The following is a 15,320-nucleotide window of genomic DNA, read 5'->3' on the forward strand; positions in this document are numbered from 1 at the left end:
CACCTATGGCAGGGGGGGAAGGAGATGATTTTTAAGGTCCCTTCCAACCCAAACCATTCCAGGATTCTATTCTATGATTTTGTAACCTTTGGGCACGAAGGACCAGGCTGGATGGTTGTGACAGTGCTGAATCTTGGTCCCTGGCTTCATCCCATGTGGCCTTGGCCATCAGAGGAGGGGATATGGAGTGACAGGACAAGGCAGAATGGCTTCACATGCACAGAGGGCAGGGATAGATGGAATATTGGGAAGGAATTCTTCCCTGTGAGGGTGGGGAGGCCCTGGCACAGGGTGCCCAGAGAAGCTGGGGCTGCCCCTGGATCCCTGGAAGTGTCCAAGGGCCAGGTTGGACAGGGCTCAGAGCGACCAAATCACAACCACAACCTAGAAAGACTAAACCTCCTCATCTCCAGTGCCTCTTCAAGATCCTCATCACAAGTATCCTTCACCCTTTTCCAAGGATACTGGATTAACTCCATGCATGACCAAAGTGGTGGCACATTTGTAGGACACGTAGCTGGGACAGCATCACTGCTCTGCATTTACATCCAGAAAAATAAAAGAGCCACATCATGAGGATGTTTCTGAAATGACAAAATCAGGGAAGAGGGAATGTGGCCAGGAATAAACAAGGAAGCAGAGTTACCCAGCACGTTTCCTTTGCCAGGAGCGTGACCTTGTCCCTGCTGGGAAATGGTCATTTGTGAAAAGGGAGACTTGGCTGCGTCCAAAAGATGCTTGGAAGTGGAAGGGGATGAAGAGGCAGGAGATTGGAATGAGATGGTCTTTGAGGTCTCTTCCAACCCAAACTATTCTGTGATTCCATGATTTTGTGAAGTAAAGAGCTTGCAAGCCCTGTGTGAAGAGTGGTACCAGTGGCAGTGGTTTGGAAGGGAGAATATGGGCTCGGAAGTGTTGGAGACACAAAAAGTGGAGGGAATAACAAGCATCTGCATTTCTCCCTTTTGGTTGTTTTTTCTTTTTTTTCCCTGAAACTTCATCCTTGTTAAGGAAGAAGCTGCAGACAGGGAAGATCAAGACCCAGGTGAAGCAGAGAGGTGACAGGAGCCTGCTCACCACCAAGTTGGAGCATGTCATGCTCGGAGCATTCGAGGAAACAGAGCCTTTGTTTACACAGAGATCTGGGGAATTTCTCTCCCTCTGCATACGGAGACAGGCCGGGGGCTCAGTCCTGTCACTTTCCCAGCTCCAGTCACCCAGCAAAGGCACCCACATGCACAGGGCAGAGTTCCATGGCTGGTCACCTTGGGAAGAGCCAGTCTGACCGGCTTGCCCGGAGCAGCCATGCAGGAACACTGGCAGGAACACCAGCTGCTCTCAACAACTGCCCATAACATTTTAAAAACCGAAATAGAGGTCATGAGCTAAAAAAGAAAAAGGGACAACACAAACTGGGGACAGGGATATTGTCACTCAGCTTCACCACTGGTTTCCCAAGGATGCCCACTGAGCCATTTCACTGGAAGAGTATCCTGATTTCCATGAAGAAGGGGCAGGCTGCTTGGGAGCTGCGCCGCGGGCAGGTCTGGTAGGTATCATCCCAGTCCCGATGGAAGCGGCCGTGTTTCGGCACCTTATTTGGCTATTGCTGCTCGTAGGGAGCGAGGACTTGTTGCAAACAGTGGGAAGAGCCCTGGGGATGCTTGGCTGGCTCTGACGCAAGAGCTGCTGCGCCGGTGCATTTTTGACCTTGCTTTGCCTCTCGGCCGAGCACTGCAACTCAGGGAGCCTCTCCCTCCGCATAGGAAAGGAGCCACCGGGATGGACAGGGCAAGGAGAGGGACTTCCTCAGGGAAAGAGAAACTCTGCGAGTGGGTTTAGGAGCAGAAGGAGCCGGCAGCTTTTCCTCAGCGTGCAGCCAGCTGTAGTAAAAGGTTACCAGCTCCGCGGGGCCGTATCCAATTGCATCAGCTGGAAACCTCGTCCAACACGCCGGGCCCAGAGTAACCCTTTCTATTTATTGCCCTATTGTTCGAGGCTGGAGGAACACGGAGATACCATCTGGGAAAGCTTTGTTGTTACAGACCGGCTTTCGCCTGCGCTCCAGAGTCACCCTCTAAATAACGCTCCGGCTTCCACATTCGGGGGGATGGAAAGGGGGTTGCTCTGACCAGGGATTGAGGCCCCACGAGAGTTTGAGGGGGGAGGTCACCTGCTGCAGCATCACCCAATTTCCCTCTGGCAGCATCAGCCACGTTAGCAAAAACCCTTGGATAAAACCTGGCTAAGTCTGCCCAGAGTGACCTCAGGAAAGGTTTTATTAGTATTAAAGGTATATTAGGTATTAAAGGAGAGGAACAGCCTTTATAAATATCTGTTATAATACAGCAAAGTCAAAAGTGGGAAATTTTTACCATCCCGTTAAGGGGGTTTTGTTGCCTCTATGGTGCCAAAGCAGCCTGGTCTAGTGGAAGTTGTCTCTGCCCATGGCAGGGGGCTGGAACTGGATGGTCTTTAAGGTCCCTTCCCACCCAAACCATGCCATGATTCCATGGTCCTAAAGCTCCCACCACCATTCACGGGGAATGTGGGAATGGTGCTCATGGAGACAGCGCTGGGCTGGCAGAGCCATCCCCTAGACTGCCAGGGCGGGCACAGCTTTGCTGGGATGTGACTTCCCATCACCTGGCACAGGGCAGGATAGATCCACAGCGCTGGACCTCACACCACAGCCCCTTCAGCGTGCTGGATTTTCAGGAAGCGCGGCTGCTTGGCGGGATGTGTGTATCACTGGGTGGAGGAGCTACAGGAAGCGGATAATATTTTTTTTTCCTCCATTTGTGCCGGTTCAGACCCTTTTATTTAAAGACAGTTCCCATTTCCCATATTCACACAGACTATGAGGATGGAGGGAACCAGCCCATCTCCCAGCCTCAACGGAGGTACAGACTACTATGCCAAGGTAGGGTTTTGCCGAACGGGAAGGGTTTTTCCTATGAATTTGGGGCCAGTGTTAAAAAACACCCCAGACGGTGCAGAGTGGGCACGGCTGCCACGGAGCCCATGTGTGTTTGGGACGCCGAGTTTTGGCCAGCTCTAATGGATGCTCTCTGGGCTGGTTCCCGAATTTCCCACTCTGGGACCACTAGCCACGAGCCAAGCCAGGCAGGGCTGAGCAAAGCTGGGCATAGCCAAGCCGGGACGAGACAAGCTGGGATGAGCTGAGCCAGGATGAGGCGGCCCGGGCTGGGCTGGGCAGAGCCAAGCCGGGATAAACCGAGCTGGGATGAGCTGGGCCGAGCCGGGGTGGGCAGAGCTCAGCGGGATGAGCCGAGCCGGGGTGAGCCAGGCAGAGCCGAGCCGGGGTGAGCCGAGCCGGGGTGGGCAGAGCTCAGCGGGATGAGCCGAGCTGGGCTGAGCCAGGCAGAGCCGAGCCGGGGTGAGCCGAGCTGGGCTGAGCAGGGCCGAGCTGGGCTGAGCAGGGCCGAGCCGGGATGGGCACGGCCGAACCAGGCTGAACGGAGCCGAGCCGAGCCGGGCCGGGCCGAACCGGGACAATCCCAAGCCAGGCCGGGCCGATCCCGGCCGGGCCGCCCCCCGGCGATTCCCGGATGTTGGAGCGGCCCCCACTTGCTCCGTCCTTCGCTTCCATAAAAGGCCAAGGGGCCCGGCAGCCACAGGCGCGTTTTTCCTTTAATTATTATCCCCCACCTCCTCCTCCTCCTCCTCCTCCTCTTCCCTCCCTCCCCGCGCTCCCTCCGCCTCCCGCTCTGCCCTCCCGCGCTGCTCCTCCCGCGGCGGCCCCTCAGGAGTGGCGGCGGTGGCGGCGGGGCAGCGCTGCGGCCCCGATCCCGCCCCACCGCGCCCCCAGCCCTGCCCCGGGGCGCGGAGCGGGCACAGCCGGGCCCATCCCGCTGCCGCTGCTGATCCCGCTCCCGCTCCGTGCCGGGCGCGGCCGGCGGCGCAGGAGGCCGGGGCCATGGCGCTGGACGGGATCCGCATGCCGGACGGCTGCTACGCCGACGGGACGTGGGAGCTGAGCGTCCATGTCACCGACCTGGGCCGCGACGTCACCCTGCGGGTCACCGGCGAAATCCACATCGGCGGCGTCATGCTGCGCCTCGTCGAGAAGCTCGGTGAGTGCCCCGGGACTCCCCGACCAGCCCGGCATCCTCCCAGTGCTCAGCACCCAGCTCCAGGACTGTGCTTTAAATCCCTGGATCCTGCTCCAGTGCAGTGCCCAGCTTCCAGCACTCTTCTCCAGTATTATGCTCCAGCTCCCACCACCCTGCCCAGTGCAGTGCCCAGCTCCCAGCACCCTGCCCAGTACAGTGCCTGAGTACCCCAGTTTAGCTCCCAGCGCTCTGCTCCAGTACTGTGCTTCAGCTCCCAGCACCCTGACCCAGTACCCTGCTTTAGTTCCCAGCACCTCTGCTCCGGTACAGAGCTCCAGCACCCTGCTCCAGGACTGTATTTTTGTCTCCCAGCACCCTGCCTCAGCTCCCAGCACCCTCTCCCAGTACTGTGCTTTAGCTCCCAGCATCCTGCCCCAGTACAGTGCCTGAGCACCCAGTGCTGTGCTCCAGCACCCAGCACCCTGCTCCAGTATTGTGATTTAGCACCCAGCACCCTGTCCCGGGACTGTGCTCCGGCACCATCTCCCAGTACCGTGCTTTGGCTCCCAGCACCCTGCTCCAGGTCCCAGCATCCTGCCCCAGTACTGCGTTTTAGCTCCAGCACCCTCTCCCAGTACTCTGCCTTAGCTCCCAGCACCAGGGAGCACCCCAGGCCCCCACACCCTGCCCTAGCCCCCCATCCCAGCCCCCAGCAGCCCCCCTCCCTCTGCACCCTTCCAGACTCCCCCTCTCACCACCTCCACCAGCCAGACTTTACCACTCCGGGGTCTCAGCCCCGTCCACCGGCTGCTTCACACCCAGGATTTTACACAGAGTTAGGAAACAGCTCCATTTTCGGGATGGGGGGTTTATGGACGCTCCACAGTTTACAGCAAAACTTCATCCTGGAGCTGCGGCCGGTTCCGTGCGAGGCAAGCGCTCCCGAGGGTCCGTGGGGCCATCCGTGGGGTGATGTGGGCGAGGGGACCCTGGGGACACGGCGGTGTGCGGTGGCTTTGGGTGCACACCTGGACAAAGAGCCCGTTTGTCCGGGACGCGTGGGAACGCCGGGCCTTGCCCAGGGCTCGGTGCCCGCCGAACGCGGGGAGCCCGGCCCCGCCGAACCTCCTCCCCCTTGTCTCTTTATCGGCTCTTTATGGCTCGGCTGTGTTTACTCAGCGGTGCAGCCCGGGCTGATGGCTGTAATTGCTCAAATAAAATATTAATTGCGAGGTCCCGCGCGTGCCTGCGGCTGTGGGAGTAGCGGAGCTGTCAGCTGCAGGTCCCGCTCCGCTGCGGAGCCCGCGTGTGGCTTCAAAAAGCCCATCTTCCCCCGTGCTTAGCTTTTGATTTATTAGTTATCTGGAGTCGCAGGAAGGAAGAGATGGATATAAATACGCTGGGTTTCGAAAGGAAGCGAGCGCTCGCATCAAAGGGTCTCGTGCTGGAGGGCGCCTGAACTCCCCGAAAACTTGATTTTATTCTGGTTTTTTACTCTAACGCTGGAGGTGCAGAAAGTTTTGCTGAAGTTGAGCGTTCCGTGGCTGGGGATAAAAGCAAACCCGCTTTCTAGAGGGGATAAAAAATCCACCCATGAGTGAAGGAGCGATGCTCCCCTGGGTGCTGGGTGTCGGGAGATGCTGGAGCAGATGCAGGGCCGAAGCGTGTGTGGAAAGCCAGGCATGTGCACGGGGCCGGAGCCCAGCGAGGACCTAAATTAGCTCCTGACGTAATCCATCCCCCCCCAAATGTTTGCCCGGATCCTCTCCACTTGTTAAATTAGGGATTGTATGAGAGGGAAGGAATGCGGCGGCCACAGCGGCGTGGGGAGAGGGGATGGAGCTCCCCGGGGGGCTCAACCGCAGTGCCTCCCTCCCCGGGATGGTCAGATCCATGGATATCTCCGGCTGTTGCCTTCTCTTTCCCCTTGGCTTTTGTCGCCCGGCCAAGCTATACGTATTTAGTTCCTTTTAATCTTCCTGCATGTCAGCTCTTCCAGCCCTCTCATTATTTTTATGGCTCTTCTTTGAGCTCCTGCCAGTTGAGCGGGGTCGGATTTAGCAGAGCGGGGTGGGACGGGGCTCGTTCCTCATCCTCCCGTGCTCCTCAATGCCTCCCTTCATCCAGCCTCTGGGCTGCTTCATCTCCACATAAATTCATTTTGCAATTTTTCCACATTGAAACCCTTTCCCTGCATTTTTAACCTTTTCCTCCCTGACATTGCTCTGTCCCTGCTGCTGTTTATTTAATTATTTCAACAACTTTCAGTGTTAAAAAAAATTATTCTTCTCCTGCCAAGCGGATTTTCTGCTGTGAGTTTTAAGGAAATTTCCTAAAAATAAAGTTTCCTTGCAGTTCTGGGTTTCCCTGTGGGATCCCCCGTGGACTGTTCCGCTTGCACGCTGCAGGGGGAGGAAGGAAGGCGGGTCAGTGCCTTGGGCTGGGGTTTGCCTGCTCCATCCTTTGGGACAAATCCTGCAGGCTTTGGAAAGTAGATTTCTGTGGCCTTCACAGAGTTCCAGTGAAGTTTAGGACGTCAGTGGAAATTTGCAGCAGATCAGCCACACTCTGGTTGTAGAGTGGTGGTAGAAGCTGTTCACCATTAGTGAACGGGGGGAAAAATGCCTTCCTTCCTCCCAGCAGCAAGCAGAGCTTGGAAAAGGGAAAAACCTTGGATTTCCATTAGTACTTATTGATGCTTGTAGGAGAAAAAGCACAGTAAATATCCTGTTGGGATGAAGCAGGAATCCAGCAGAGTCTCTCCTCCTTAATTGCCAGGGGCTGCAGCTATCCATAAATCCCATGGGCTCGGTCCTTGCTTGCGCAGAGCGGCTGCGGTCGGACTCTTTGGGAATAGGCAATTAAAATCCGTGGCTAATGCAGGCAGGGATTGGAGAAAGCCCAAGCAGCAGATAGGGATTCTGGTAACTCAAGTGAATTGCAATGACCTGTTGGCTCCCCTGTTATTCATCACCCGCTGGATTAAGCCACTCTTGTTAATTGAGCCGTGCCAAGTTCTTGGCAATGTCATCCCTGAAAAATAAGCAAAAAAAGTGCTGAGGTTTTAAGAGCAGCAGCATTTAGTTGCTCTGTGAGGATTGGGGTCTGTGCTGGAAGCTCCTGGTGCTCGCTCAGGGTTTTTTAGGAATTTTGCCACTATTGACTTACAAACAAAAAAAAAAAAATAAAGCTTAAAATCACTGGGAGCAGAGGAAGGAAGGAAGTGAACACAGGTTATTGTTGTTATCAACTTGAGGCTGTTTTAAACACATGGAATTTTAAAAATCCTGCTTTTTTTGAAACGTGCTTGGGAGGAGCTCTGTGGGGTTTATGGAATTCTGTGGGATATATGGGGGGTGCTCTGTCTGGTCGTGGGAATAAAGGAATAGCTGACAGAAACAGGGCAGGGGGGACAAATGGTGTCTGACAGAGGCACAGCTTAAGACAGATGACCTAAATGTGCACTGAGCAGATTCAGAAAGTCCGTGCATAGAAGTTTTGTGATGGAAATGTGGATTTCTCTCTGGGATTCTTTTACACGCAGGATATGGGTGGCAGTCAACTCCAGCTCCTGGAGTTTGCTGGGAGCACTGAGCATCTTTTTGGGCTTGTACCTGAGGAAAATAGATAAGCAAGTGAAAAAAAACCCAGCAAGATTTGGAATTACAGGTGTCCTTCTGGACCAAAAGGGGTTAAGGATGGGTAGTGTGGTGGCATCCCTATTTTATGGACCTGGGATGGGCAGGAGAGCTGACATGGATAAATGTCAGAGCAAAGCCTCTGCCCTCAGACAGGCTGATAATGGCAGGCAGTGATGACAGCTCCTGCAGCCTTGGGGTTTTTTGTGAATCTCAGCCTGGATAAGGGTTTGTGCAACTGGTTTAAACTCCATTATTCCCTTTGGCAGCTCCTCCTCTATCTCCTTTCTATCACCTTGGAGAGGGTGGGATGTCACCTGAGGACTGGCACAGGAGTTGGTCCATGCAAAATTTTGGTTGTAGCACTTTAAGCTCTTTTTTAAAGTGGTTTCAGCCTTCAAATGTGTCTGGAATTCGTGTCTGGGATTCACCCCAGGGGCTCTTTTCACCATCAAATAGACTTTGTGTGTTATCTTGCAAGGATTTCAGCACCACTCCTTGCAAGATCAATTCTAATAGGAGTGTTGTTCTGCCTGTGAAGTCTCCTCTCCTTAATGGACCCCTGAAAGGTTTATGAATAAAACACCACCAAAGTGCAGCGTCATTGATTTGCCCAGGTTTGTGTCTGAGGTTTTGCAGTGCTTACAAACACTCCAGGCCCTCTTGAGACTTGCTGGGGAAATTCTTTGCCTTGCAACTGGTGTGAACTCCTGGAAACAGCTTAAGGCTATGGGAGAGAAATCCGGAGTCCTTGTCCCAGCTCATTCCTGTTGTAAACACAAGGCAGGATGAGGCTGCAGGGTTTGTTTTGTAGGTGGCTTGTTCCTTGTGCTTTGGACTTTGCTGGAATGCTGCATCCAGCTCTGGGATCCTCATAGGAAGGACGTGGAGCTGCTGGAACAAGTCCAGAGGAGGCCGTGGAGCTGCTCTGAGGGCTGGAGCCCCTCTGCTCTGGAGCCAGGCTGGGAGAGCTGGGGGTGCTCACCTGGAGAAGAGAAGGCTCCAGGGAGAGCTCAGAGCCCCTTGCAGGGCCTAAAGGGGCTCCAGGAGAGCTGGAGAGGAACTGGGGACAAGGCATGGAGGGACAGGACAAGGGGCAATGGCTTTTAACTGGAAAAGGGTAGATTGGATATTGGGAAGAAATTCTTCCCTGGGAGGGTGGGGAGGCCCTGGCACAGGGTGCCCAGAGAAGCTGGGGCTGCCCCTGGATCCCTGGAAATGTCCAAGGCCAGGTTGGATGGGGCTTGGAGCAGCCTGGGCTAGTGGGAGGTGTCCCTGCCCATGGCAGGGGGTGGGACTGGATGGGCTTTAAGGTCCCTTCCAACCCAGACCATTGTAGGATTCTCTTATTGTGGCCACACTTTCCAAAATTAGGTGTCTGAGCATCAGTACTTGGTGCCAGGCATGAGCTCAGGGTGTTCCTCCAATCTGTGCCCACGATGTCACCTGGGCACCTTCACATGGGACATCCACAGGTGCTCATCTGCCCATCAGTTGTCACCTGAGATGAGAAGGATTTATTTTTTCCCTTCAAAATCAGCACTGGTCACTCCTCAGAGTTGCTTTTCATAATGTCCATGAGAGGACTCCAAGTGCCATTCAATCCTCCAGGAGCTGTTTGTGTTCCCCCTGGGGCTGGGTGCTGAGAACTTGTCCCAAATAATGGGGGTGTCCCAAATAATGTCCCCACAAATGGGGGTGGTGTTGGCTGCTGGAGGCAGCCCAGGCTGCTGTGGTTTGGGCAGGCACTGACCCCGCTCCAGATTTCCTTGGAAAATTTCTTCCCGAGCTTTTAAACAGCAAAACTTGCACAGCTGTTGGGCAGTGGGATGGTGAGCACAGAGGGGGATCTGGCACCTGCTGAGCACAAAAGTCCTCCTGCTCCAGATTCAGGCAGGATTTTGGGCTGTTCTGAGTTGGAATTGGTACCCTGGAAGCTGCTGGATGCTCCCTGTAGAGCTGCTCCCACTTCAGCAGCATCCTCCAGCAGCCCAGCAGAGCTGCTCCCATTCCCTGCATTTCCATATTACCACTTGATTAACCCCTTTGCTCACAGCCTGTGCTGATCCTCACCCTCCAAACAGCACATTTTTGGTGACATTTAAGTGACAGCGTGCCAGTGCTGTTAACACACACTCCAGCTGTGCACATTGATCCATAAGGGACCAGCTCGTTCCTTTACATCCAGCTTTGGGCTGCAGGAAGCTCCTACGTGGGCTCAGATTGATCGTGGCTCAGATAAAGTCCTCTTTGTGAGCCTGAGTGGAATATTCAGCTGAGCTGCCAATGACCAGAGGAATTCAGGGTGGGGGGGAGGTAAAAGCCACATAGAGGCAGCTCCGAGCTGCAGTCACGGCAATTAATATTTGTACTCGGAGTGATGAGGATTCTTTAGGAGCCAAAACAATTAAGATTTTACTTTTATTTAATTTTTCTTTTAAGTTCTGTCACGGTGAAGCATCTGATTTGGCTGGAAGGAGCCAGGCTGAGCTTGCAGGTCCCAGTGGGAGGGGAAGGAGCGTGGGGTGGGAGGCAGTGTCAGCGTTCCCGCAGATCCCAGAGCCTGGGTTTGTCCCACCACAGACAGGAAATTGTTGGGTTTGCTGCTCCCACCCAGCCCAAATCAGTAGTTTCCTCTTCCAGCTCCCTCAGGTTTCGATTTGACATAAGGCACGTGGGGAAGCCAGTGTGGGGAGCTGGAAAATCATAGAAATCATCACATTCACACACTTCCTCTTTTTTTTTTCATACTTTTTTTTTTTTTCTTTCCCTTTTTCTTTCCTTTTCTTCTCCATCAGGGCTTGTGTTTCACCCAGGCATCTGTCTGAGTCTGAACTGTATGAAAACTCAAATTATACTCAGAATAGAATCCCTGGAAATGTTCAATGCCAGGTTGGACTTGGAGCACCCTGGTCCACTGGAAGGTGTCTCTTGGGGTGGAATTAAATGGTTTTTAATGTCCCTTCCAACCCCAACCACTCTGTGACTCCATGATTCAGCAAACCAGGCACCTGGGTTTTAACCCTTGGTCTTTGATGTGATTAAAAAAAAAAAAAGGGTTGTGGATAACTGCCTGAAATTGTGGATGTGGGGAATGTTTACTGAGTTGGGAAAGATAAGGGGTTATTTGCACTGCAAACTTCAGTCATTTCAACATCACCAGGGACACCAGCACCGCCAACTTCTGGTTTGGGTGTTGGGGGAGTTTTTTTAGTGGTGGTTTTTCTCACAGATGAGGGGAAGGAAGGAGATTTGCAGCCCTTGTGGAGCTCACTGACTTCAACCCAGCATCCAGCCCTGGGTGTGCTTGGGAGGAAAAGTCTCGTGGTATGAAAACATCTTGGAGAAAGCTGCATTTCTTCATTCTCACTCTGAAATGTGAATTAATTGACTGCTTAGAAAGGGGCAGAGAAACAAAATGGAGCAAAACTCATCTGGTGGAATTCAGTTCTGAATGTTCCAGCAGCTTTCAGGGGTTTATGGTGTGTAATTTGGAAAAATGCTGATACCCCCAAATTCCTGCTGGATGGAGTTTGAGCTGAGTTGCTGTAATTTAGTTTTCTTGCCCAGGTTTGCTTTTGACACATTGCTCTCATACGTGCTGGAACTCCCACCAGCCAGAACTGATGGGGCAGGATATGCCAAGTGCCCAGAAAATCAGGGGAAAGCCTTTTTATTTATTTATTTTTCTTTCTGGAGAGCTGATCTTGCTTTTTCTTTCATTCACCCATTTTCCAGCGAGATTTCAACACCTCTGCCTGCAGCTCCCACTCTGTGGCCGTTCAGATGTGAACCTCACCTGAGGGCTGTGTGCATGGCATGGCCCTGTGCCAGCACTGATCCCTCTCTTCCAGACCAGGTGGGATCTTGGGAGACCTCCACTTTTTGGTAAAATGTGGCTGAATTTGGCCAACAGGTTGAGAGCAACACTGGGAGGGGATGCACACAGAAAAACAGCCCCACCAGCAGTTGCAGAAACCTTCCCCTTTACAACCTCAGCTGACTTTTAGCTTGCAGAACATCCTGAAAGCACCCAAAAAATCCATCTTGCCAATGGATTTTAAATCTCTTCCCAGCCCATTACACCTGCTTGGCTGGTGGTTGCTTGCTTTATTTTCCCCTGCTCCCTGCAGGCACATGTGCTTTGGGAAGGGTTAATTGCTGAAACTCCAATTCAGTTAGAAAGTCTGGGCTTTATGAAATTGCCTGGAAGAAGCTCTGTCCCTGTCTTGCTCGACTTTCCTTCCTGGCTGATGCTCCACAGAGCTTTGCTGCAGAGCTCCTGCAGCAGGAATTGTCCCCATCCCTCATGTCCTGCCCCAGGGCTTTAGTGCCAAGACCTGGCCCTGTGATGGGTGAGGCAGATCCAAGCTCAAGGCTGGAGGTGTTAAAGTTCTTTAAAAGTGTTTTGTGTTCATTAGTGAGCTTGGGGCAACAGGCAGAACCAAGCAGAAATCATGGAATCATGGAATGGCTTGGCTTGGAAGGGACTTTAAATCCCATCCCACTCTACCCCCTGCCATGGGCAGAGACACCTCCCACTATCCCAGGTTGCTCCAAGCCCTGTCCAGCCTGGCCTTGGACACTTCCAGGGATCCAGGGGCAGCCACAGCTGCTCTGGGCACCCTGTGCCAGGGCCCTGTTCTTCAGACCATGATCTCACCTGGATCTGCAAGAGAAGGATCAACACTTAAAATTATGGAGTGAGGTGAGGCTGCCTGAGGTAGCCTGAGGCTCCAAGCCTCACTTTCCAGGGATCTAAGCTTTAACCAGAGATTAACCATCATTAAGGCCCTTGGGGAGTTGCCTGATGAGAGGTTGGGAATTCAAGCTTGGGAATTCAGGTTGCCCATCATCCTCATTTCCCTGCCTGATGCATCATCCATCCCAATACACGTCCTCTGGCTCCCTTACTGGGTGTGATGTCTTTTTGGCAGGACCAGCTCCTCTGGCTTGCACATTCCTTGGGGATGAGTCAGGACTGCAGGCTGCTGTCACCATGGGACACTTGTCCTTTTTGGAGAGGGAAGGGAGCCGTGATCCAGGGCTGGAGGGTGAGGGAGGCTGGGCTGCTCCTCAGGACAGCTCCCTGGAGAAGTGCTTTTCCTTCCTTCCTTCCTTCCTCTGCTGCAGCATTTCTGCCCGATGCTTCCTATTTTGTGCTGGATGAATCATGGAAACCACACTCCCTAATCGAGTTTTCTGCCATTTCTCATGATTCCATGGAGGCAGCCAGTGAAAGCCTCCTCTGGAGGGCTGCTTGATGAATGGGGGGGGGAACAGTTGGCAAAATGAGGTTGCAGAGATCCTGTTTCAAAAAAATCCAATTAAAAAAATAATAATCCACCCTTGCTTTCCTTTCTTCCCTGCCACAGAAAAATGGGTAGTCCATATTTCTCTGGGTTGCTGGTGCAGGGTTTTAAAGGAATTCTGCACACCACTGGCAAAGACCTTCCTGAGCCCATCAGTGCTGTGGGTTTTGGGGAGCTGAGGTGACCTCAGCTCTCAGCTCCTCTGGAGAGTTTCCCAATATTCCAGCTGGGTTCAGCGTCACGGGAAAACTCTTCCTGCTCAGGGATTTAGACAGGGTTGAGTATGGCTGTGCAAGCATTTAAATGGAACATAAAGCTACCAAATAGCTGAAAAGCTTAAAATTACAGGGAAAATGTTGCAGGAAGCCGTGATGCCACATCCCTGGAAGTGTTCAAGGCCAGGCTGGATGGGGCTTGGAGCAACCTGGGATAGTGGGAGGTGTCCCTGCCCATGGCAGGGGGTGGGACAAGATGCAATCCAAGTTAATAAACTTTCAAGTAAGCTAATTGAGCAATCCTATTAACACTGGAAAGAGCTTCCTTCCTCGAGTTTACTTTAGAAAAACAGTGGTTTTCAGGCTTGTTGGGATTTGCTCTTCTCCCTGTAGCCCATGGGCTGAGCATCTTGAGCCCTTCCAGGAGCAGCGTTTTGGGATATTTGAGGGTGATGTATCAGCTCTTCAGGACTCCAGTTACCACCCCTGCCTCATCAAGACATGGACTTTCCATTGCAAAGCTGACTTAGAATCCCAGTAAAAGGCAATAAAAGAACCCCAGTTCTTTTTCCAGCAGCGCCTTAGCGCGTTCCCTCCTCAGCAGCAGACGCTCCGTAATTTCCCTGACAAGGACAGACACATGGAACATCCACATGCAGCATTGCATCCCAATGTGCTCAGTCTCCTCCACTGGGATTTTGTTCCCCTCCCTCCTCCTTTTTTCCTTGCTCTTGAATCACTCTGTGCCACTACACGAGGGCTTTGACGTCAGGACTTTGCCATGAACGTGTGCCCTGGCACGCCGGGATAAGAGGGAGGTCTCCCAATCTGGGTCGTGCTCATGGAATCACAGAGTTGGGAACAAGGCTCCTTTTGTCTGTGTTTGTTTGGTGGCTGGTTTTTATTTTTATGAAGTCAAACTATTTTTCATGTGAGAAATATTTTTCTCAGACTGAAATTCCAGCACAGGTCCACCTTGTTTTGGGCACCTCCATGGATGGGTGTGGATCATCTCCTGAATATTTGTTTTCCTGAAAATAAAGTAGGATGAACTTTTTCCAGGGGCAGATAGTGATAGGACAAGGGAGAATGGTTTTAAACTAAAAGAGAGGAGGTTTTTTTTAGTCCCAGCTCATTCCTGATGTAAACTCAAGGCAGAATGAGGCTGCAGGTGACTTGTTCCTTGTGCTTTGGACTTTGCTGGAATGCTGCATCCAGCTCTGGGATCCTCATAGGAAGGACGTGGAGCTGCTGGAACAAGTCCAGAGGAGGCCATGGAGCTGCTCTGAGGGCTGGAGCCCCTCTGCTCTGGAGCCAGGCTGGGAGAGCTGGGGGTGCTCACCTGGAGAAGAGAAGGCTCCAGGAAGAGCTCAGAGCCCCTTGCAGGGCCTAAAGGGGCTCCAGGAGAGCTGGAGAGGGACTGGGGACAAGGGATGGAGGGACAGGACACAGGGAATGGCTTCCCACTGCCAGAGGGCAGGGATGGATGGGAGATTGGGAACTGGGAATTCCTGGCTGTGAGGGAGGTGAGGCCCTGGCACAGGGTGCTCAGAGAAGCTGTGGCTGCCCCTGGATCCCTGGAAGTGCCCAAGGCCAGGTTGGACAGGGCTTGGAGCAGCCTGGGATAGTGGAAGGTGTCCCTGCCCATGGCAGGGGTTGGAATGGGATGGGCTTTAAGGTCCCTTCCAACCCACACCATCCCATGATTCCACGAAAACAATGGTGAGAGTTGCCCATGGTGGCAAATCCAGGAGAATTTCTGGTACCATTCCATGTTTATCCATGGATAAAAGCCCTTCCACAGGTGGTGGCTGCAGGGTGGCTGCTGTACAGGTTATTTTCCATTACATGTGTCAAATACATGTGGGAGATGTGCTTAAAACCCCTCTCAAGTCCCGTTAGCTCCGGGAGCCTCAGTTTGTCCTGGCTGCAGCTTTATTACATCAGTGATGATAATTTCATGGGCTGTTTCTCTCCCTGTTTCAAAGAATGATGTTTCAAGTGTTGTGACCAGAGGCTGGAGGGATTTTTGTTCCATTTTGAACTTTGCTCTGCAATTAAATCCCCGTTGGGGGATGG

The 15,320-nt window shown here is 53.0% G+C and overlaps 1 protein-coding gene across 3 annotated transcripts in view; it reads left to right on the plus strand.

The window, feature by feature from the left end:
- Positions 1 to 3,721: 3,721 nt before the first annotated feature.
- The window catches only part of FERMT2 (FERM domain containing kindlin 2), a 49,052-nt gene continuing 37,453 nt past the window's right edge, over positions 3,722 to 15,320 (plus strand). For 2 of the 3 annotated variants that reach the window (XR_014226493.1, XM_082283378.1), the window contains exon 1: positions 3,723 to 4,097. Coding sequence is in view for 2 of the 3 variants with exons in the window: in XM_082283378.1 (XP_082139504.1) it covers positions 3,941 to 4,097 (157 nt within the window). In the remaining variant the exon portion in view is untranslated. Of the gene's footprint in view, positions 4,098 to 15,320 lie in introns of all 3 variants that reach the window. The other variant, XM_082283379.1, reaches the window with a different exon arrangement.

This window comes from Coloeus monedula (assembly GCF_965178545.1).
Source record: "Coloeus monedula genome assembly, chromosome: 6".
In the NCBI taxonomy this organism is placed as follows: domain Eukaryota; kingdom Metazoa; phylum Chordata; class Aves; order Passeriformes; family Corvidae; genus Coloeus; species Coloeus monedula.